This window comes from Cupressus sempervirens, chromosome 6 (assembly GCF_028749045.1).
Source record: "Cupressus sempervirens isolate cs-2001-9-10 chromosome 6, ASM2874904v1, whole genome shotgun sequence".
Taxonomy (NCBI): Eukaryota; Viridiplantae; Streptophyta; class Pinopsida; order Cupressales; family Cupressaceae; genus Cupressus; species Cupressus sempervirens.
In genome coordinates, this window is record NC_143123.1 from 284255828 (window position 1) to 284281176 (window position 25349).

General features: G+C 35.8%; 2 protein-coding genes across 11 annotated transcripts in view; one reads left to right on the forward strand and one right to left on the reverse strand.

Moving 5' to 3' along the window:
• Positions 1 to 21774, forward strand: part of LOC149552323 (alpha/beta-Hydrolases superfamily protein) — a 260629-nt gene extending 238855 nt beyond the window's left edge. For 7 of the 10 annotated variants that reach the window (XR_016352899.1, XR_016352901.1, XR_016352903.1 and 4 more), the window contains 2 exons: positions 20759 to 20863; positions 21216 to 21774. Coding sequence is in view for 5 of the 10 variants with exons in the window: in XM_089787851.1 (XP_089643977.1) it covers positions 20759 to 20863; positions 21216 to 21359 (249 nt within the window). In the remaining 5 variants the exon portion in view is untranslated. The remainder of the gene's footprint in view (positions 1 to 20758; positions 20864 to 21215) is intronic. The other 3 variants (XR_016352900.1, XR_016352902.1, XM_089787850.1) reach the window with 1 other exon arrangement.
• LOC149552325 (uncharacterized) lies at positions 4212 to 7230 on the reverse strand. The gene is made up of 2 exons (XM_089789779.1): positions 4821 to 7230; positions 4212 to 4714 (listed from the first exon to the last, which is right to left on the reverse strand). Exon 1 carries the CDS (start codon positions 6820 to 6822, stop codon positions 5644 to 5646), a length of 1179 nt encoding a protein of 392 aa, XP_089645905.1. The 5' UTR covers positions 6823 to 7230; the 3' UTR covers positions 4212 to 4714; positions 4821 to 5643.
• Positions 21775 to 25349: the final 3575 nt, after the last annotated feature.

A 25349-nucleotide genomic window follows, 5' to 3' on the forward strand; every position in this document is an offset into this window, starting at 1 on the left:
ATGTTTAATAGCATCTGAAGCATTGGTTGGTTCTAATTTAGATAAATCACTCATGTTTGCAGCATAGCTAGAGAATCTTTTGGGTCTTTTGCTTTCTCTAAAGGTTCCTTATGGTGAGAGAAGTTTTGTGCTTCTATAGTCTTAGAGGCCCAAATTGGCCTTTTCTTAGGTTTTTGAGTTTCCTTAAGATTAAGATTTTGAATTTCACCTTCAATTTCTTCAATGTTCTCCCTCTAAAACTCAGGTTCATTATTTTCTTCAGAACTAGGTATATGTGAAGGATCTTCAAAACTTAGGGCTCTTTTGAATGCTAAATCTTCTTCAAATATTACATCCCCACTAAGTTCAATGTTTTTTGGACGAGGTATGTAAACTCTATAGGCTTTGGATATTTCACTGTATCCAACAAAAATACCTCTTTTGCTTGAAGGGTCAAGTTTAGTTCTTTTCTCTTTAGGAATATGAATGTAAATAGGACACCCAAATATTCTAAGATGACTGATATTTGGTTTAGAATTAGAGAAGACTTCCTCAGGAGTTTTATCTCTGAGGTGGGAGTGAGGGCATCTATTTTGAATATTGACAACAGTACATGTGGCTTCTGCCCAAAGATAGGATCCTAAATTTTGGTCAAGTAGCATAGCTCCTGCAGCTTCCACAATTGTCCTATTCTTTTTTTCTGCTACCCCATTTTGCTAAGGATTGTAAAGAACAATATACTCCCTCTTAATCCCTACTTCTTTACAAAAATCCTTAAACAAATCTGAAGTATATTCCCCTCCATTATCAGTCCTAAGAGTTTTAATTTTGTGTCATGATAGATTCTTAGTTAAGGATTTGAATTCTTTAAATCTTTTAAGGATTTCTTCTGATTCTTTACATTTGAAGAAGTAAATCCATGTCTTCCTAGAGAAGTCATCCATAAAGAGTACATAATACGAAAATCCTCCGAAAGAAGGAACAAACATGGGTTCACATAAATCTGAGTGAACATTCTAAAACATTGTTAGTTTTTCTAGTGCTATTTTGAAATGGACTTTTGGTGTTCTTACCTAGTGCACATCCTTTGCATATGCTTGAATGATCTTTGTTCAACTTATGTAAACCAGTAACCATCTCTCCATAGTTGATAAGGCTTTGAAGTTTAGGTGCCCTAACCTTCTATGCCATACTTCGTATATGTCTACAACTTCATGAACTAAGGCTTGAATAGGTTCCGAACATAGTTCATATAGGTATCCCTTCCTTTGAGCAATCAATTTTTATTTTTTAATAGAAGAGTTTTTAGGCCAGGTCATTACCTTTCCATCCATAAATGCTACCTTATATCCATCATCCTCAAGTACTGTGATAGAAATTAGGTTCCTCTTGATTCTGAGTACATATAGTACTCTTTTGAGGTGTAAAGAGATGCCTGATTTTAGTTTTAAGGTGCAGCTTCCAACTCCTTTGACTAGATGTGCAGAATTGTCACCTATGGTAACTCCATCGATTTCCTCCATCATTGAATCCAATACTTCTTTATACATTGTAATGTGTCTGGATGATCCACTGTCAATTACTCAAGAGTTGAGTTTGCTAGATACATCATTTGATGATGCTGAATACAATACATAATTTTTAGGATCATAGTTTTCTTTTGTCTTAGTTACCTTTGTGAAATTTACTTGTTGTCTCGCATTCTTAGGGCAGTCTGACTTATAATGTCCAAGTTTTTCAAATTTGAAGCATTTGACTTTAGATATGTCCCTCATGAATCTGTTATTGCCTTGAGGGGCCTTCTTCTTCTTAAAGTGTTTCTTCTTTCCTTTGTATGAATTTGTATTGAGAACATGAAGTTCTTCATCTCTAGTTTTCGATTTCAGTCCTTTCTTGATTCTTCTTGAAGGCAATCTCCTTTAAGTCTGTTGAAGTTTGGGAGTTTGTCTCTAGCGCTTACTCCTTGTGAGAATGTTTCCCATGAATCCGGTAACCCATCTATAGCCATAAGTGACAACTCTTTGTCTTCAATTATGGTCCCTATACTTGCAAGTTCATCTCTTAGACTAGCCACCTTTAGGAAGTATGAATTCATAGATTCTCTTTTCTTATTTTTATATGATTTAGTTGCCTTTTTAGTGCAAGGGTTCTAGTTGCATTGTTAACCTCATATGCATTTAATAATGCACTCATCATATTAAATGTTGTCAATTGTGTCATTAGCGTAGGTACTATTTCATTTTAAACTCTATCTAATATGATTCTCATGGCTTTCCTGTTTGCTTTAATCCAGTTAGTTTTATGAGGATCAGCATCAAGTTGCTTGGATTCCTTATCAACAAACTGCATTACATCATTGTCTTCAAGAGTCATCATAATTTTGAATTTCCATGCAACGAAGTGTTCTTTTCCATCAAACCTGCCTTTGGGTTTGATTGCGTTGGCCATTGAAGGTAGAAGGTTGTTGCTTAGATATTTTCAAACCTGATTGTCAATTTGCAGAGACTAGGTTTGACAACTTGGCTCTGATACGAAGTAAGTTTTCTGCAAATTTTGAAGATATAATATTGATGAAGAATTAATACCTTGCTGCAAATCTATCTACTACAATTTTGGATTGAATGTTATTGTTCTGGAAGTCTGCAATAAATTTTGGAAATTATATTTTATTCCTATACTAAATCGCCAAGGAGCAGATTGCTAGAAGAGCAGACTTAAGATTGTATTGTGTGTTCTCTATCCACAATCTTGCTTCTACTTATATATTAACCAAGGGTCTTGTCTTTGCATAAGACACAACCCCTTCTAGGTTGGCCCTCCGTGAAACAACCTACTCTACAAATCGGCGCCTTTGTCCATTAATTAATAGTTAATTATTAATTAACTACAATGGTCAAATAGAAGGCATATAAATATGCCTAGCAAATCGCCAATCTATTGTAGGGAGATGTATTTATCATGAGGCTATATATAAAGGAAATTACATGCATTTTAGATCTGTCTAATCTGAAAAATCAGAACATTAATATGATCAAGTTATCAGGATTTAACAGAGAGAAGAGAGTGTTGATGGATTTTTCCTTGTTCTCTTCACGTAAATGGGACTTAACCACATTGTCATGATGATTTCTTCAGTTCCTTTAGTAGCTCTACTGTCACAAAAATTGAGCATGATGATAACACGTGGGTAGAATATATCCAGTATGCTGGTTGTGCTTGTTGGTGTGATTTTTTCATAGAATGATTTGCATTGTGCAACTCCTAGTATAGAGAGACAATTATGGAAACCTAGTGCTGATTTAGGATTTCCCGAGGACCTTGTTAGGGCATCATGTTTTGGTTACATTGTATGTGATGTATTTTGTTTTTCATTCAGCCCATCTACAAAGGACTTGCTACTCCAGATGATGCATAGCTGTAGGATGGATGCTTGGTTTGTTGTGTTCCCCTCATGGGGGAGGAAGCCATTGTAATGTCCCTTTTTTGGGGCATTACAAATTTTGAAGCTAAACTCATAAAATATTAAATTTCACTTATGAGAGTTTAAAATAAATTAATAAATGGATCAATTTAATATTATAAACGGAGCTAAAAGGTGATAAAAGAGGAGAGGACGAAAGATAGAGAAGTGGAATCTGAAGAGTAATAGCTTGATGCATTAAAAGAAGGGAGGGAGATTCATTTTGGGCATGCTTGGATATTGATTTGGGTTTGAGATTTCAATTGAAGGAATTAGGAAGCTTCAACTTCTTTTAGGAATTTGAGGATGCAAACCCTTAGGTTCTTTTAGGTGGATTGGATGTAGCCCCAATTCATCTGGTGTGTTGAATTTGCGATGAAATTCACAGTTGCTTTTTAGGTTTTTTTTATGTTATCCAATCTGACTTTTATCACTGTTTTTACGATTGGATATTTATTGTATTGCTAATTTACTAAGTTGCCGGTTCGTGGTTCGGTTCCGGGTTCGGGTTCGAGAACCGGTTCGCTGGTTCGACGAAATTTTGGAAAGGGGTTTGGGTTCGTTTGGGTTCGTTAGTACAAAAACATGTAAAAATTATATATATATATATATATATATACATTTTTATGAAGCATGAGTTAAAATTAGAATGTAGCATAGTACCATAAACACATTTAAAACTTTAAAACAGCATAAACAATAACATATCAATGTATCATGGTGAGCATACCATCATATAGTAACATAATTCAATCAACTTCAACATCAAAGATGAAAGATTCAAAACATTTAAAATATCAAGTTCAAGTGTCATTGTTTCACGTTCGATGTTTAACAGTAACTAATAGAATGAAAATCTATTAAAATTCTGAATTTCTAGTTCTAAGTTCTTCATTCTTCATCTTCATCTTCTTCATATTCATCTTCTTCTTCTTCATCTTCTTCTTCATCTCCTCCTTCTTCGCCTACGCTATTACTTGCACCAAGGCCAATGGGATCAGCAGCAAAATCAACAATGGTATTGGCATCAAAGTTATCAAAATCATCAATTGTAAGCGCAGTAGTGGAAGCATCCAAGTCCGCAATCTCTGCATCTACATCCCACTTCTTTGTCTCCCCTTCTTTGTATTCTTGACTCTTGTGTGAAAGAAGGCGCAAGTTGTTATGCACAAATACTAGGTTCTCGGCTTTTTTTGATTGCAACCTATTGCACTTCACCGAGTGGATGAAAGAATAGGTGCTCCAATTTCTTTCTGATGCAGAAGAACTAGCAACCTATAAAGACAACATAGGGTAGGCAATTAAAAAAGAATTAATTCAATCTTATTAAAATATTCTTTTGAAGATAAAGTGAGCTAATTTAAAAAAAAAAAAAACAAACTTGTGATATAACTTTGATTGCAAGGGGCTGCAATGTTCAGAATTTTTGGCCATGGAGGTACCACCAACCATGAGCATGCTTCTTGAACTGATGACGAAGAGCATCATTACTTAGACCTGTAGCATTGACAAATGCTATGAACTCATCCATGATTACATCTCTTATATCATCATCAGGAAATATTCTTCTAAATGCTGCCTGGTACCCGTCAGACACTTCCATATCTCTGTATGGTGGCAACCTTCCTGGTAGATCACAATATTGTGAGCTATAGTATTTGGGGGTCAAGGCACAGGCAAGCAAATGTAATGGAGTGGTCATTTTGTTCCATCTTTCATCAATACTTTTTTGCACTTGTTTGAAAAAGGTCTCTTGCGGATCTTGCTCTTGCTCATTTATAAGTTGCCTAATCTTCTCAATCATTGAGTCTATGCCATCATAGATCTCTCCAAGGCAAGGCCTATCCATGTCAGTGTACCTAAGCATGCTCATAATGGGCTCGGTGATCTTAAGGAGATATTCCACACGTTCCCACCATGAGTCAACCAATAGCCTATCCTTTATTTTGTTTGCCCTTTCAGTGTTCTTTTGCTTCCATACACCCCAATTGTTGCTGATTACCATACCTTGAAGTGCATCTTTCACTTGCACAAGTCGTCTTAAGACGATTATATGTGATGCAAAACGGGTCTCAGCAACCTGTGACATAAATTAGAGCAAAAAACAACTATTAGATACATATTTTAGAAAACTAAGAAAAGTATACATATTGGCAATTGCACAAGTAAAATATGAAAAATCAAAAATTGTCAAATATTAAAAATTAAATTACTAATTTGAGTTCAAGTTCATTTACCTTCAATAGCTCCAATTTTGAGTAGTTCCTGAAAAGAGATTGAGTCATGTGGTGGTTTGTGACAAACATTTGTATTTCCTCAGCCTCTTCATACACTGTTTTGATCCACTCAATTTGGTTCCCAATCTTTTGTAGCATAAGATTGAGTGAATGGACTGCACAAGGTGTCCAAAAGATATGTGGATATCGTGATTCAACCAACAAACCTGCTGCTCTACAATTCTTTGCGTTGTCCGTTATGACTTGGACAACGTTTCTTGCACCCACTTGTTCAATGGCCTCAATTAAGATATCAGCAATAAATGGCCCATCTTTTACTTTGCCCTCACAATCCACCGCTTTCAGAAACATTGCCCCTTTAGGGGACACCGCAAGGACATTGATCAAGGGACGGTTCCTGGAATCCTTCCAGCCATCTGAAACAATTGTCACCCCTGTCTCAACCCATGAGTCCCTTATGGGCTTCAATTGATTTTCAACCCGTTGGACCTCATCATCCAACAAGGTGGTGCGCACTTTCTCATAACCGGGGCCACAATACCCTTTTGGAGCTTCATTGGCACCCCTCAACATGTCCTTCCAAAACGGAGAGCGGACAACATTAAAAGACAACCCATTTGCATAGAGGCATCTTCCCACCTTAATGTCAGCAATATCCCGGGCCTTGTTTTGAAAAGAAGTTTCTATTGGCCCCTTTCTTTTGTGTACAATGGGGACAGATTCAGTGTCAGTGTCCATTGTAGTATTGAAGAAGGAATGGTCTTGTACAATAACATCTGAGGGGGGCTGCATTCCCTTGGCTTTTTTACTTTTATTGCTACTACTACCGAGTTCTATTGCCCTGTGTCCTTCTCTCTCTTCTGCTGCCTCATGCTCTTCAATATATTTTAACACGGTGTGATTTGGTATAGGGACACCATTTTTGCCAGGGCATTTCTTGACTCCTCTTCCAGTATAACCACATAGATGGCCTACCACACGATAATAAGAACTATTTCTTTCTACATCACATCCTCGACATCTCCAACGGAATGCACCACCTCCTGGAATGGGTTTTATAATGTCTACATACTTCCATAGAGGAGAATCAGAGTTGGTTTCCATTCTTTGTTTGGTGTTGCCTATTGATGAAGAGGTAGATGACATTACTTTTGAACCTTTCCCTATGGCAATAAATTACTAATTAGATATATGTTCATAATCTATATGCAAGAAAATGACGAATTTTGAAATAATGGAAAAGATTGAAGAACTTAGAACATATGAAGATTGAAAGAGAAATGAAAAAAAAAATGGAAAAACTAGAACGAAACAATAGTAAATGGAATAAGATCTTACCTCTTGGTCCTTTTCCAGCCATTGCAAGTTTGCAAATGTGTATAAATGATGCACAAACACTTCAAGAACACCAACAAGTCAATCTTCAAACTCCTCCTTGCACAACCGGATGCTTGCTCAAAAACTTATGTGCTCTCCTTCAAGGCAAAACAACCTATTTAGAAACAACAAATGACTATGAGAGAGCAAAAAACCAATTCATAACACCTTTTTAGGGTACGTGGATCCCAAAAATTATTTAAAAATGCAAATAAATAACTTTATTTCCGCGTCCGTGGGCGGGTTCTTGGCTGGGTTCGAACCTGGTTCAATTTTCCCAACCTGGTCCGCCTGGGTTTGAACCAGGATTCGAAAATCGAACCTTGGGCGAACCTTGGTCGAACCGGACCAGAATCTCGAACCGGTTCGAACCAGTTCGAGGTCCGGAGGGGGGGGAGGGGTACCCGTGTAACTTAGCTAATTTATAATACAATAACAATTTCAGGAGTATTTGTTGGTTATTAATTGGTCAATGTTGCTGGTTATTTACTGGTATTTTGTGGTCATTGTTGCATGAAATTCTGGTTTATGATTTTGAAAATTTAATTGAGGAAAAACTGAAAAGGATATCCAGCTAGGATATTACAGCCATGTCCTGTAGAATTCCCAGTTTTCTTCTCCATTATGGTCGCCAATTTGGGATACAAGTTAGAGAGGTTGTGTTGTGAGAGTTGGACATTTCATTTTAATCAGTTTAGAGCAATATGACATTAATAGATAGCGGGAAAGTTAGATGGCCTTTTTGCTTATGGGATCCAGGTGGAACATTCCCATGGATGGTCATGCTTCAAGGAGCTGGTCAAAGGAGTTGGAGAGATTTGTTTTGCCCGTTTCTTGGTAGAGGTTGGTCTAATGATAGCTCTCATCATCATTTGATATTAGAGAAACTATGGCTTCAACTGGAGGGAGGTTTGTAGTTGGATAGATGATGCTTACATATATGGTAACATCACATGGAAGATTACTTGACTAAGTTTGCACGTGGTATGATTTAGGATCTTGGAATCCACATGATTGGTGCACTATTTTTATGTGCCATGATGGGTTGCTTCACAACATTGAGCATGGTGATGCTTACATTAGAATAATGCAACAAAAGAAACAAGATCAGATGTTGATATGGTATCCAGGTATTTGGTTTCAGCATACAGGTTCATATTACTTAGGTACAAGCAATCTTTGGGAAGATAATGTCCCCATTTTTGGGTCCTTTTACATTATAGTTGGCATTAACCTTTTGGATAAGTGTAACTTTATCAGAATTTTTAATTTCTGGTTCCAATGAGCTTAGATACTTTAAAAGACTTAAATGATGTTTTCAAATGTTATTCTCAACTTCTAGTTTGGGCTCCAAGGTTATTGGATGGAGTGTCTATTTATAATAAGTCACCTAGTAGAGATCGTTCATCTTTTATCATTAGGATCACTCTTGTTTTGTCAGATTTTGATTCCAGCAATTTTTGATCATTTTTGCAACTCATGTAATAGTATTGGCTATATTTTAATTAAATTTTAGTAAGTTTTCTATTTTAATGAAAATTGTCTAATGAGAATTAGTGTTATGGCTCGTTGGAACTAGGATGAGAAGTTTAAATCTTGGGCACATAAAACAAGTACATTGTGCATCAAAGTATCATTATATTAATGTAAAGGTATTTTCTAGAGCAACAAGGGAGTTTAAATTAATAAAATAACACAAAGTTTCTTTTGGAGGAAAAATGAAATAGAAGAAATAAAATAAAGCTTTTCTCTCAGCATTGGAAAAAAGGAGGTTATAAAAGGAGGAAAATGAGAAATGAGATCCATTCTTGACATTTAATTTTTATAAAACTTCTCATGGAAATCTTTGGCTTTCATTTAAAAGAAATTTGAGGACGGAAACACTTGGAGTTTCTTAGTGGTTTGGATGGAAACCCAAACCCATCTTTGGTGTGGATTCATTCGAAATTCACCATTGCGCTCATTATCAGATTGCTGAAAGTTTCAACTGGAAATCTCTTTCAAGGGCTTTATAGGAAATGAAGATAGTTTCAGTCTTGACCATGGCATAACTATAGCATTCTTTTGGTACAAGGGTGTGCATATTTTGGTAGAGTAGGACAATGCTCAGCTAGGGTTTTAAGGTCGGCACTTTATATCAGATCTTCAGAGAATATTTGTTGCTGTTATCAGTCATTTTGGACACCATTTGAGACAGTTGGACCTTCTGAATATTGGGCTTCTATCTTTGCTTTCGGTATGTGTGTCTCCATGTTGGTTTTTAATAATCTTTAAATCTGAAACATTAGTCTTCTGTTGTAATTCTATTCATTCTATATCAGGTCTGGTTTGAGGCTAATAAAGTGAGCTTTGTTTGAGAAAATTCTTGTTTATGTTTTATACATTTTAGTGCTTGCATTTTGACATCATTTGGTATTGAATATATATATATGACTAAATTTGTTATTATATTAATTATCTGATTAATGAATAGACATGCCTTATGAAGGGACATGTCTATTCATGGCCTATTCTCTATATATAAATCTCAAAGGATGTTGCATTTGGAATACACATACCAATCTAGTAGTGTTTAGTACATTTGCAACAGATCCAAAAACAACATGGTATCAGAGCCAACTGCAAATGTAATAAAGAAAAATACTGAGTTTTTCTTAGCAGATGGATAAAAGCATTGCATAGTGACATAGCAATCAATTACCTTGATTGTTTGACAGAGAGTATGAGAAGTGAATGAGAAGGCTTTGGGTTTGCTGAGGGTTATGAAGATCACTGTCAATTTGACTTCGACAATAACTTCGTCCTTCAATACTGATTCTGACAAAACACAGAGACTATGTTGGTGTACCAAAACAAAGAATATAAAAATAATTATAATATAAAAGATGGGATGCGAGTCAGACTTTCAACATGTTATTTGAGTAATAATCTATTGTCGGTAAAGTTATAAAATAGCGGACGGGTAGATTAGTATGCAGTCGGTAATTGTTATGTAGCTGACATGTCGCTGACGGGCCCCTTCGGGAAGGTTCTTCAGAATGGTATATGTACAACTTTGGATCATGGTTGTAATCATGAGGGGAAGCACTATGTAATCTCTTCAGCATATATGTGAATAATAAAAGGAGTACTGCTATTACATATTCTTGTCTATTGTTTGTATGCATTAATCTATTTACCCCATATGGTAAACATTTGGCGTCGTTGCCCCATGGACCTGGAACGAAGGCAAAGGAATGAAGATTAATGGACGGGTAGATTAGCATGCACGAAGGAGCGAAGGCAATGGACGGGTAGATTAGCATGCATTCGGTAATTGTTATGTAGCTGACATGTCGCTGACGGGCCCCTTTGGGAAGGTTCTTCAGAATGGTATATGTACAACTTTGGATCATGGTTGTAATCATGAGGGGAAGCACTATGTAATCTCTTCAGCATATATGTGAATAATAAAAGGAGTACTGCTATTACATATTCTTGTCTATTGTTTGTATGCATTAATCTATTTACCCCATATGGTAAACATTTGGCGTCGTTGCCCCATGGACCTGGAACGAAGGCAAAGGAATGAAGATTAATGCCGAATCAGCTAAACAAAAATAAGAATAAGCTAAAGGAAAAAGATGAAATACACACCGCACAAGGGAATTTAATTTTGGCACAACAGGCCGAACACAGACAAAGGTTTCAACAGATTGCCGACGGACACCAAAGCACCGAGGAATTGTTGGAAGAGACTCAACAGCGGTTGATTTTGGTGGAAGAAACAAGGGAGGAATTTCTTAACCTATATACGCTAAGGGAAGAAAATCCAGATAGAAGGGAATTAACTCGCACGGCTCGGAGTGCCGAGAAAGCACGAGCGTGAAGTGAACTCTTCGTCTGTGATACACTTCTGGAACAGACAACTTCGCTTGAGGAAAACCCTTTTTCACCAAGTAATGCGACTGTTGGAAATAAGACGACTATTCAAAACAGCGTGGGTGTTCAGAACAACGTGAGTGTGCAGAACAATGTGGGTGTACAGAACAGTGCGGGAGTGTAGAACAGCACGGGAGTGCAAAACAGCGCAGGTACACAACAAGTACCTCCAACTCGAATAGTAATGGCTGGACCAAAGGAAAAATTGCCAAAGTTTGATGGTGATGGAACGGCCGATCCAATCAGACACTGTAAGACATGTGAAACAATTTGGATGGTGAATGGCATAACTGACACATATGAATGGGTCCGACAATTTCCAGCAACCCTAAGAGGTGTAGTAGTTGATTGGTTTGTTGACACTGATCCCTAAAAATTAACTACATGGGCTACAGTTAAAAAGGAGTTTATCACCGAATTTCAATTGCTGCAAGACGACAAGGAGATTGTAGCAGAAATCTACACCACAAAGCAAGGGAAAAATGAAACAGTTCGTGTATATGCCAGAAAACTAAAAGAGTTAATAAATAAAATGGAAAGTAAGCTGGTAGATGGGCTGAAAAAGCGATGGTTCATTGTAGGACTATGCCCGGAGTTAAGGAAGAAAATGAAGATTGTGCCTCCATCATCATACACTGAAGAATAAAATCGGGCGATGGATTTAGAGGGTGAATAGAAAACGAAAAAGAAGAAGAAAAGTAGCTCATCTGACTCAAATGACGTGTCTTCGGAAGAAGATAGAAGTGGTGACGAAAAGGGCAGTAAGAAGGTCCGAGGTCTCTAGAAGGATATGATCAGAATGATGAAGGAATTTAAGAATATGCAGAAAGAGACAAAGGGAAACGAGCTATGGTGTACGGAATGTAAGACAGAAGGTCACACGGAGGGATCCTGTCCAAAAAACCAGTTCTACGATATCTATCAAATTATGGGACATTCCACAAAAGAATGCCCCTTCAATATGAAAACAAGAGGGCATCAACAAGTGCACTTGACACAAGAGGCTTCCGCGTTAGGAGGGAGCGGAAACACTAACAATGATGGTGCCACTTCGGGTGGGTACAAAAATAATAGAAGAGGGCAAAACAATACCAACAATAACAATGGGGGCTGGAATTCAATACGATGTGAATAGCCACCTGATGGTTCAATGCCGAGCATGCAATTTGTGGGGCCACTTTGCACGGAATTGTACATCAACAAATGCACCAAAGTTGTTATGCAGATGGTGCAGTCCTGGAGATCATGAAGATGCCAAGTGCCCAAAATCAGGAGTCAATTTGATCACCATCGGGACGAACGAAGAGGAGGTTCTAGCAATCACACGGAAACAAGCAAAACTGTACCCCGACCCGACAGAAGAAAAGAAGAGATTAAAAACACGGGCGGAAATTGAGAAATCGACGTAGGCAGAGAAATCACAATTGAAGGACACTACCGGTATCTCAACAAGGAACTGCACAGAACAAAACATCATATGACAGATATTACAAATTGAAATACTAGTCAAGTTAAATGATCTGATCCTCACAATGCCTCAACTACGGACAACACTCACAAACATAGCCCTGACTGCTAAACTACCAAGAGAACATGGAAGGGAAAAGGAAAGTGGAGCAAGTGCAGCGGACCCAATACTATTAGCCCCCACATCCAGATGGCATCCGGCGGTCATCGAGATGGGTATATTAGGAACGGTCCTTTTAGACACAATTGTGAATAGAGGATCAAGGGTAAACATCCTACCAGAAGATACCTAGAAGAAGTTGGGATAGCCGACATTGTGGCTACTTACGTTCCAATTACTAATAGCAGACCAACACGACATTAAACCTCTTGGGGTCCTGATGGCACAACCAGTGACTATTGGAACACAGTCATTCCTACTTGATTTCGTCATCCTAGTGAAAAGGAGAGGATATGACACCATTTTGGGTCGAGGATGGCTTGTACAAGCAAAGGTTAAGCATGACTGGAAGAAGAATATACTTTTAATGGAGACAAAGGACGAAAATTCATTATTGATTTACACACACAAATGGTGGGCGAAGAAGCCGTATCATCTGATTCCAAAGAAGAGGATGAAGAAAAGCAACGATTGGAACCCGATGAGAAAGGAGTCCTATGGTTGGAAGGTGGATCGACAGATGATGATTTGGATTCAGTGAACAACCTTTTTCACTGGCAAATGGAGGATTACGAGCTTTTTCCAAGCTGTAATATGTTAAGGGTTGACGAAGGTGAGAAAGAAGAGGGAAATGAATGTCCAAAGGAATACAGAGAAGCAAAAGAAGGAAAGGCGGTTACGACAAAAGCTAAAGGGAAGAACATAAAGTACGAACTTAGAAAAAGGAAAGATTCCACCGTACGGTACACTGAACGAACCCCGCGGAAAGAAAAGGTTACACCACACCAGGAAATTAGTAGAAAGGTGCCGGCAGCAAGGAAAACACATCGTACGGTTTGCACATGAAACAAAGAGGAAGGGCTTAATAAAAACTTCAACAGTACGGAGTGAAGGTTCTAAAATCAAGAGTACAGTTATTGACGGCAAGACGGAATTTATGGTACCGAGTTTCGAGAACAAATTGGGTGATATGGAAAACCTGAGGGAGAGATCGTGTAACTTAAATAAACTTGATGAGTGATGATAGCAGGCACAATTGGCCATGGAGGTGACACAGACCAGGCGCAAAGTGTGGCATGATAAACACCTAAAATGAAATAAGTTTCAACCAAGACAGCTGGTGTTGAAGTATGATGGACGAAACGAAATCAAACCAGGAAAGTTTAAAGTCAAATGGGTTGGACCATACCAAATCCAGGAAGTAGGTGATAACGAAGCAATAAAGTTTATGGACATTGGACGAGCAGGAAATCCCATAAATAGTGAACGGTTCCAAGTTAAAAATATATCATGCGCGAACTGTTTTGTCATCAATGAATATCAAGAAGCAGTAAAGTTCAAAAATAAAAATAAAAAATTGAAAAAAAAATGAAGTTATAATCACTGTACGGTCACTGTACGGCTTTCCTAAGGAAGGTGAAAATCACCGTACGGTACTTGGATTGCCATTACCGTACAGCATCAAGCTAAAGGCTACCGTACAGTAAGGAGTGTAGTGAAACCTGTACAACCCTTTTAAGTACGGTAAGGAGGAAGGTGAAAGTCACCGTACGGTACTTGGACTACCATTACCGTACAACATCAATTTGAAGGCTACCGTACGGTAAGGAGGAGCATAGTGAAACCCGTACGGTCCTTTAAGGTACCCCACTGTAACCGTATGGCTAGCAGGAGGAGTCGACAAAGAATTCCACCATACGGATTTCCTATTATGGCAATTGCTTAGGTAAATGTGTTATGAACACCATACAACCCTTGCACAGTAATGACACCATACAACTTGTCTCTACATCAGGAAGATTAGCCTGAAGCGAATGAAGAAGATCCTACATCCAAGGCATTGGTAGACACTGTATTCCAAAAGGTGTGTTCCATGGAGTTTTGTGTGTGTTTGAGAGTGCTAATTTGGTCTTGGTGGCGGGGGTGCTGCCCCCTAGACCCCTGTCGGTTCAGTTATCAGCCGTGGGAAGTATGACAAGTTGATGAGACTTGGAGCTACTATAAGCATGGAGTGCGTGTGTACCAGAGGTGGAAAGAACAACAGAGCAAGCCTTTTGAGAGGGGTGATACACTTTGAGGCACTTGGAGTAGGTGTTGGACGTGAACCTGTCTTGGTGGATACATAGACAGCTCAAAGGAGCTGATCATCCAGTTGAAGGCAGTACAATGACACTTGGCTCGGTGTACCTAGGAGTTGGAAGCAAAGAAAGCGGCACGGGTGGATATTTTGTAATTGTCGTCCAGAGATGACTTTTCTTTTTGGGGGGGATGATGTTGTCGGTAAAGTTATAAAATAACCGACGGGTAGATTAGCATGTAGTCAGTAATTGTTTTGTAGCCGACATGTGGCCAACGGGCTCCTTCAGGAAGGTTCTTCAGAATGGTATATGTACAACTTTGGATCATGATTGTAATCATGAGGGGAAGCACAATGTAATCTCTTCGGCATATATACAAATAATAAAAGGAGTATTGTTGTTACATATTCTTGTCTATTGTTTGTATGCATTAATCTATTTACCCCATATGGTAAACACAATCTACCCACCGATGACCCGAAACATCAAGTGATGTGGCACATATAAAATGTTAAGGTCAACAACTAGGATTGACCAAGTTAGGCCAGCATCGCGGTTATATAATAAGGGCCATTGAGGATAAAAAGAGGACAAAGGTACAAGGTTTTGCATTGAAAAGTGTGCAAGGAATTATATTGGAATAGGCTATCTAACAAATATTCACTGCCTCCAAGATAAATTTGAGGCATATGACAATGAAGGCATTTGAGGCATTGAGCATCAACCCATTAAAGGAAAGGGAAGATTGATATCAAACTCAGAGGGAGATTGAGATTCAAAGGGAGTCTGAGACTTTGTTAAAGGAAAGATTAGATAAGAAGCTCAGAAGATTGATGTTTAGAGGGAGTTTGACATTTCATTAGAGACAACCTTGAAAGAGAGGGAGTAGACAGAGGATGTGATTCAATTGACCTTCAGTGATCTTGTTCTTATTAATTCGGAGAGAGTAAACCATGTTGAGATGGATTCTCCAGTAATCAATAAATTGTAGCAGTCAAGAGGATTGTGATATATGAATATACCTCGTGACTATGTGATTTTAATGGACCTACCCCCTGTGTACATCATGAGGAAGTGACGACTCCCAAATGATGTCACTTGTATTTGTAGAAGTTACTGTAAGGCGACGATCTTACAGTAACTTGTAATATGAGATCAAATAAATTGAGTATAGGGTGAATGTCTTGCATCTCAACATTGTGGAAGGCCATTACTCAAAGATTATTGGGTGAATATCATTGATATTTTGGGAAGCCAATACTCTTGATATTAGATGTGATATCAAACCTTATTTTGATTATTTGGTGAATATCATTGATATTCTAGGAGGCCAATACTCTTGATATCAGATGTGATATCAAACCTTATTTTGAGTACTTGGTGAATATCATTGATATTCTGGAAGACCAATACTCTTGATATCAGATGTGATATCAAAACCTTTTGAGTATTTGGGGAATATCACGTGTTGATATTCTGGAAAACCAATACTTGTGATATCAAATGCGATATTAAATGGTGACAATCTTTTGAGATATCAAATGAGATATCCTTCAAAAAATTTATTTGTAATATTATGTTGAAGTAATATTTATTCTTATATAGTTATCCTTCTAAGCTAAGAGGGAGTGTTGATGTTTGATAGCTTCAGTTGGATAAACCTATTATATATAAGATATAATTTATATATATGTGTGTTCTTTATATTTGAGGTACAAGGTTGTTATATGAGAATGATATATATATATATATATATATATATATATATATAATTTGATTAATGAATAGACATGTCCTATGAAGGGACATGTCTACTCATGGTATATTCTCTATATATAAATCTAAGAGGATGTTGCATTTGGAATGCACATACCAATCAGTAGTGCTTAGTACATTTGCAGCAGATCTAAAAAATCAACATTGAAAACAAACTTTAAACATAAGATAAGAACCCAGAATCAGAAATCAGACCTTGCATGCGAAGTGTTTGACAAACTATCAAACATCCAAAATCGAAAGAAAAACAGATCAAAATTAGAAAGGATTCTAATTTCTTACACAACTGTTATGGTTTGTCATGCAATTGTCCCTTGAAAACAACTTATTCTTCCATGATTTTTGCACAAGGCACAGCCTTGATGAGGGCGATAATTACTTGTTCCGAATCTGAAAAAATAATTTTAGAGAAAAATACTTTTCCAATTTTGATAAGCATACAGTAAGAGATGCATCAAATTTCCCCTAAAAATTGAGAATTTATATGATCATAAAAGGCCTGTGACCACCAAATGGTCTAGCCATTCATTCTGTGTTGTGTTGTGTGGTATCCCAATTCTGTTGGAGTGTAATAACCCTCCCTGGCTGGTTATAGCTCTGTCTAACTCTAATTTCTTCGATGTTCAATTATTTGACGTTTTGTCAAACACTTGGCCAACAATCTTAATACCACTGAAATGAGTCATAACCAGATCTACCACATGCAGATAATTTGCAAAATGTATATATCTTCTTTTTTTCTTATGTTTTAACTTTTATGCTTATTGAATTTCCTCAAATATGGATAAATTTGAATGAGAGCAATTCAAACAAGCAGCCAATGACAAAGGAATGGACAATTTGCAAATCCTTATTTCAAATTTCAACTACCACATGTACAAGGAAATCAGAGTGACATGAACCTGCAACCATAGACTTGAAATAATGGTGTCTAGCTTCAAATCACAGCCCAAGAAAGTTTGCAGATAACAGTAGTGACAGGGACTTCAACAAACTGCCCAAATTGATGTCCAATATAGCCAAACTGAAATGCCTCCCTAATGTATTGCAGGGGTTGACATGGGTAACCAAAGAATGGTGTCTACAGGTGCTGAATTCACATGCCCAGAATTTGCAGAATTTGCAAATAATCTCCAATGCTGCCCAGGGACTTCGTAGACGCCCAGAATCTAAATATTGCTGCAGCCTGAAAATGCTAGCAATGGTGCCAAAAGAAACAAAGATATGATCACCCTAGACAGGCCCAAGGTTGTAGTTTTCGATCACATAGTGTGCCTTTTAAACCACGAGATGTGCCACATGCAAATAATCTGATGCCAAAGAATTGCCAATTTGCTGGAAAAAGTCAATGCCAGCAAAGCAGACCCGTACACAAACTCTTCCCAATTCACAAATTGATGCAATTAAGTCCCCACACAACAATGTCTTCCAGCTACAGTTAATATAGAAAGAAGATCAGATATAATTACCAATGTAATTGAATCACTTTCCCTCAGCAGTGATAAAAAAAACACTTCTTAGCTTTTAAACCCCTTATACTTCAGCAAGGGCATAGAAATCAATAACCTCAAATAATCTCACCAAATCAACAAAAGAAAATGATAATTGGATAATCGGATGCTTTTTCCTTCACAATGGGCTCATATTTATAACCCCCAAATGACACTTAGTTTCCCAAATGCAACTTCACTTAAGAAGCTTCATCAACACAACATCATTTTACAACATTAAATATAATAGTGTAATTATAATAATGTAACTTTAGTGACTAATTAATAAATATGAATGCAACCAATTAAAAACTCCATTCAATGCAGGTGATGACCAAGCCAAATATGGCAAGTGACCAAATTTGACTTACTAAAAATAGTAAGTCCACAACTGAGACCCTCAAATCTCATATCTCATTGTCAGCGCACAAGGGTTGCAATGATGAATTGACCTGGCCAAATGCAAAGACCTGCTAGAATGTGGACATTACATGGAGCAGCTGATTGAATTTTGTCATCAAGTCTTCATGTTACCTTTTAAAGCATCTTCAACCAACACCTTGAAGTGGTCTACCACCTGATGAGTCCACCCTTTCTTTTGCAATTTGCAGTTGTGTGCACCTCAGCGGAAGGTAACTTGACCATCTTGTCTTCAATCCAAATTCTTAACTCCTTGATCACATGCAATGTGGGATACATGAGCAAACAAGCTTTGATGCCACTAATCTAAATTAGTGTGGGAATGTAGTTGCAAATACTGGGTGAGGAGCAGTTTGCACTGTAACCAATAATTGACACAACAATCAATATCTAAATTCACAATTATTGAAGTAAAATGAAATAGCATGTTATGAAAAAATGGAAAGCTCATATAATTTGCCAAACTCCGGAAGAGATTTGAAAATTAGCTAGTATACATTATGTAATAAAATAAACCAAAAACTTAAGTAAGACTACCAAATTACGGTTCCATGTAGAAACCCTAGAGTCACTATACTCGGATGTTTTTGGAAGTTGAAATTGATGGCCAGATGAGGACAAATCAGCTACAAAGTAAAATGAGATTCAGGAAAATATTTATATTTGATACTCCAACGTGGTGGCATCACAACTCCTAGCTTGGATGGGCTAAAAATAAGTATAGGCACATTGGAAAAGGTCTAAAGAAAACTTGTGCAGATCAACAAAGAGGCTTAGCTAAAGGCAGCTCACCTCTGTGAACAAACATTATTAATTGGATTTTTTCTAATTTTAATGAAAAAGTTTAAATTTGAAATGTTTGTGTTAAGCAACTAGCAACACTATAATTTTATCAAGACTACCTAACTTGTAACAATTAAACGTTCTAGCATTCTATCCAGGCCTTAGACATTTTTTTAAAGCCTCAACTCGATTTGAGGACAAGAAAAGTCATTCGTTACCCAGTTTCACAAGGTACTGGTTACTCCAATTTGAGATAGCTTCTAAGGTTACATTACTCCAATGCCCAAACAATGGGATTCCTTAGAAGAATTGAATGCAATACCCTACAAACTATCACTAAGTTCATCACCACATTATATGTCTATTTTAATCAATTACTCAACATGTAAAATCATCCTATAGATGGAGTTATTTAATTTAATAATCTGAAAACCTACAAAACCGAAGAGCTTTAGATAAACAATTTAAAAGACAATTGCGGTTGAAAGGGTATTTGAGAACAGTAATCTACTTAACTAAAGGTGCTTGCCATTAGAGGGTATCGTGGATTCCAATGCATGTGTACCATATCTAAAACTATCAATCTCTGTTTGTTTGAATTCTTAATGACACCTTCGATCTTTTATTCCTCTATACAATTTAGAACAAGATCAGATGTAAATACTCTCTCGAGTAAACTTTTTGTTCACAAGAATGTGCACTTACTATTCGTGTTTGTCAAACATGTGTTCCAAATTACAAATTTTTTTTCCAACTATTCAATTCAAGTGGCATTCAGAAGTACCAATAACTTGCCTGGACCCTCAATAAAAATTATAGAAATCAAATAAATTTTTCCTCTAAATAAATAAAGAGTTTTTAATTCCTTGTTTTATGTTATTAGAGTTCACTGTATGCAAGAAAGTTACAAATTATTCTTTTAATTGAAAAGTTAAGGGAGTCCATCATACTCGTAAAATTTTCTTTATATAATGTACTTCAACGACTATTACATTATGGCACAGTTGGAGTTATCATTACTTACCCCACAATATTCACCTTTTGCTATATTTATAAGGTACATTAAGCTTCAATCCGAGTATAGTCCATGTATGGTTATGAGTCTAATGACCCCAACACACTACAAGATAGAAATCCTGACTAGGTTCCAGTGCAAACCTGGGATGTATGGAAAACTTGAAGTCCTAGTAATACTTGGGCGGTGTTGCAAACAATGTCTCAAGGGCTGGAAAAAAATTAATATATAAACTATTCGAGTTCTCAATGTAAAAGCTACAGGTACACTAACCATAATAACAACACAAAAGAAAATAAGTATTCCTGCCTTTCTATATTTTGTGAAGTTACTACTTTTTGAAATAGCTATTATTTTTTTCAATGCTGTATCCAAAACCTACCAAACCCGAGTGAAAAAAAAATTCAATAAATTGTGCTTTCTATACGTGAACCTGAACAACTTGGCTTAGTTTTAAGCAATATAACATTTTAAAGATGGAGTCGATCTATTGGTTTGTGTGAACATCTATAAATAAAGTAAGGGCTTACTTTGGGATCTTAATGAAATACTACTGATATGTTTCTAATATTCTTTTTTTTTTTTTTGGGATCAGCTTCAGGAAATTCCAGACTGGACATTTATGAGAGACAAGGAAAATCAAATAGCTCTTCTATTTGGCAACGATGATCACTGGGGGCCACTTTCTCTTTTTGAAGAGGTATAGATCATGTATTCCATTCTGTTTTTAATCTCTACATAATACTTCATTACTACTTATCTATTAATTCTTAGATATTCTCATACTATTTGCTCCTCTGTATTTTCCACAAATTTTAGCCTTTCAACTCAATTAAATTCTATGCATGTTTGTGAGGGAATCGTACATGTTCAAGACCCCATTTAGTGTCTTAAATGTATTGATATACATTATGTTGAATTAAGCATGTAGAATAGCAACATATCGATATTTATTTGTTGGATATTGCTTCTTCATAACATTTTATTTTTTCTTATAGCTGCAAATTTCAATGGGCTTCATCTTATATTCTTGATTATATGTGATTGTAAAGGTTTCGCAAAAAGCCCCAGGGATTAGCTTGGCCATCGAAAAAGAGGGGCACACGCATGCCTTTTGTTGTACAAAGGCTGGCTCAACCTGGGCTGCCAACCACACTGTGGATCTTATTAAGCAACATCTAAACAGTGAAAACTAACTTCTTATTTTGAGAAAAAGTTTGACACATATGGTGCTTGTCATCTGACTATTCATAAATTGTGCATGTTATTTAAGAATTTCTTCTTCTTAATTACTGTTATCTGCTAACGATATAACAATACTCATAATTTATTGACATTTGAAGTAGGCTGAATGGGGTTTGCATGAGCACCCGATCCTCGCTGGTTTTCTTTTTTATGCTCAAGACTATATAATGAAGGCGTTGGTTTTCAAGGAAAAATAATATCAGTATAGAAATAGAGCATTATAGGAATGAACATAAAATACATATCATGATGGTAAATTAGATTGCTGCTGCAAGACTGTTCTTATACATTCCACACATAGACATAAGTGATTTACATGGGTTTATTTATTTATTCTAATTAAAATGATATGGATATCTATTTTCATAGTCTGATTAAGAAAAAATGATTTTGTTTATGTTGCGATTGTAGGCTATTGTCACAATAAATAATGGTTGCCTTATTCTATCACTATATTGTGTCAACTAGATTGTTTGACGTTTGTTATGATGTGTTACACTTTTGTTGATGGTTACAAAATTAGTGACTGTTTCTTTGTAAAAATAAAAAAATTTCTTAAAAACTTAAAAAATTGAATACATAACTTGGCATCCTATACTTATTATCATAAGATCATTTTCAACCATGTTTTGTACATCTAATGAATTCAAAAGTATTAATAGGAGAAAGGACCTAATACTTGAGCACCCTAACTTAGGCTTCTCAAAATTCTACAAGTAGATTGCAAATCACTCCTAATATTTTACAACCTCTTACTGGCAAGTCACTTGTTATGTCTCTTAGCATATACAATGGAAACAACAAATCCCATCACTGGAATTTGCCAAGGAATATGCCATGTAGAGAAAAAGAAAAGCAAGCAATTACAAACTTTTAAATTAAATATAAAATTATAACATTATAAAACAAAAAAATATTCATGAAATAATAGTTGGCTGAAATAATAGGAAGCCAAATGGCTAGGCCAAAATATTAGGACCCCAAAAATAGGGCCAGAGTAATAGGCCTGAAATAGTAAGTCCGAAGAAATAGGGTAAAAATAATAGGCCAGAAATAGTTTCTTTTAAACGGTTCAACTATGACACATTTTGTTGTTTGTTAAATATACTTTTGCATGCATATTCATGTTTATTTTTGTGGGAAGTGGGGGAACTTGAAACAAATTCATGGAATGTCAAGAGACATCTATTGGGGATACTAGGGGTCTCTCACAAGTTATCAAATAGGGGCTCCTTATTTCATTTTCATTTTGTGTTTCTGTAAGAAGGAAGAGGTGGAGAGTTTTTGAAGAGGATTAGATTGGAGTTTTTTGAGGAGTAGATAGAAGTTTTGGAGCAAGTTATTTGCAAGTGAGATTTGCATTCTTTATTTTTTATTTGTAATTAAGTTTTGCATTTAAATTTAGATTTAGTTTCAAAATTAGTTGTAATATTCTTGTTTGATATAGATTTCAATTTCAAAAAGTTTCATTTAAATTTAGAATTGCATTCAAAATTATTTAGATTGAAAATTGCATTCAAAATCTATTTGATTTATGTTTAATAATACTTTTCATTTGCATGTTTTTAATGTGCATATTTCAAATTAATTTTAGAATTGCATGTTTCATATTAATTTTAGATTTTCATATTTCAAAATAGTTTTGGTTTGTGTGTGTGTGTGTGTGTGTGTGTGTGTTTTATTAATGCAAATGGAAAAATCACCATATTAATAAAATTTATATTTGATCAAAGTTAACAATTTGTTTAAAATAGACTAACCATATATTTAGTTTAGATTTTGTCACTATTTAATTAAATTAGATTTGTGTTTTCCTTAAGTATTTTTCATGAAAATATATTTATAATGTTTGTAACGTGGAAGGCAATCCTAACATTACAATATAAATGTTTGATTTTAAATATTTTTTATTTTTATTTATTTTATTTTGAGCATTATTCATTTAAACAACTACGCTAATTACTAATACTTTTTTATTTTGATTGTATCTATATGTTGATGTTTGTTTATAAGTTTGCATGTTACTATTTTAGCTATGGATGTCTCAAACCAAAATTCAAGCATTATTGATACTTGTTCGACTACTTTAGTGGCCTCAAATGATTTCTTTTAGATTGAGTTTGACAAGTACCTATTGATAATTAAAGAGTCATGTACAACTATAATTAAAGTTATGGAGAATAGAGCATTGTCAATTGGCTAAGTTGAGGAAATGGAAATAATGCAGATGGAAAATGTTACAAAATTTATGCATGACACATCTACAAAAGTGGATGAGATGCCCTTAATGATGAAAGAATTATTTCACGATCATTGTTCAAATAAAGGTCACAATACAATCTTAGTCATTAAATAATATGTCATGTATTTAGACCATTACGGAGAAATGTTTTGTATACAAATCATTCTTGTCTTCAGTTTTAGACTTTTACTTCTAATTAGTTGTATTGAGAGTTGTGTTTCCTCATTGTTTTATTTAACTTTCATGAAGAAGAGAACAAGAGAAAAGTAATTTATTTTTACAAATGATGTTTTAAATAGATGTGGCTATTAAATATGTTATTCAAAAAGGACATCTCATATATGTGTGTGTGTGTGTGTGTGTGTGTGTGTGTGTGTGTGTGTGTGTGTGTGTGTACACACTGAATTTAGGACAAACTTCATATTTTAATTCTTAGCAACATCTCTATTATAAGTGTAACCCTTATTTTACTAACATTAATGGAAAATCGTAACTCTGCATTGATTTCCTTAATGATAGGTATATTTATTGATTACAATTCTTAATCATTGCAATAAAACTTGCATTAGCATTATTAAACATACAGCAATATATAATGTTCTCACATCATTATGGACAAATCTTTTCCATAATTGATCTATTCTTTCCCACCTTTTACATAATCTAAATTGTTGTGTTGGGACTTATTATTCTTGTTTCATGGACAAGATATAATTGTTGTTTTTCACTATTCACATCATTTTTACAAGCTATATCCCAATTTGACCATAGTTCTACTCCAAATAGTCCAACACTACACCTAGATTACATACTTCCCTTAACCACATCCCTTATCTTAGTGTATAATATTCTATTATGAATATCAAATGTCTATCTTGGAATGTTAGAAGATTGGAAAACCCTGAAAATAAGTATATTGTTAAGAGATTTCTTAGACTAATAAGAAATTTTGGCATTCTTATGTTGTAAGAAGTCATTCTTACCTTAACATATTTGGAATGATGCAACCTCCTTTTCTACCAAACACCATAGAAGGAGAGGAGGAACATCTATTGTCATTGGCCCTAAGTGGAGTAATCGGGTGATGGGTTGGGGATGCTCGCCCTATAATAGAGTTCTTTGGGTATCTTTATCCTATCATAATTGTGAAATTAGTCTTTGTTCAATCTATGCTCCCAATGATGTTTTTGGGAGAATTAGTTTGTGGAAATAGGTGTGTGATTTGAGAAAAATACCTTGGATACTTGTTAGTGATTTCAACATGATAGAAAATCCCCAAGATAAAGCAAGTCAGATAAATTTTGAATGGGAAAATAATGAGAAGCCTTTTTGGCATGAAATGCTAAATGAGTGCAAGTTATTTGACCAATTGGCAAGGAGAAAGGGAGATCACAAAGGAATTTGGAATACATGGTCCAACTATAAAAAAGGGGATAGGAGTCCATTATAGGCTAGACAGGTGCTATCTTAATAAAGAGTCTCTAAGGTGCATTAAAAGAAAGTGAGGGAGAGTGTCAAGGTAGTCCCCTTTTCCTTGCTTGATCACTGTCCCCTTCCCCATTAATAAAGCTCCACAAATGGAAATGAGGATAGATGGGTTTGACCTTAAAACCTCCCTTTGAAAAGATAATGATTTAAATGATCAATAGTGAATAGGTTTAACTCCCATATTTCTTCTCATAAGAGTGTTATCAATCAA

Bases quoted from the DNA above. Each gene is read 5' to 3' on its own strand.
- LOC149552325 (XM_089789779.1), bottom strand. From the start codon at position 6,822: ATGTCATCTACCTCTTCATCAATAGGCAACACCAAACAAAGAATGGAA.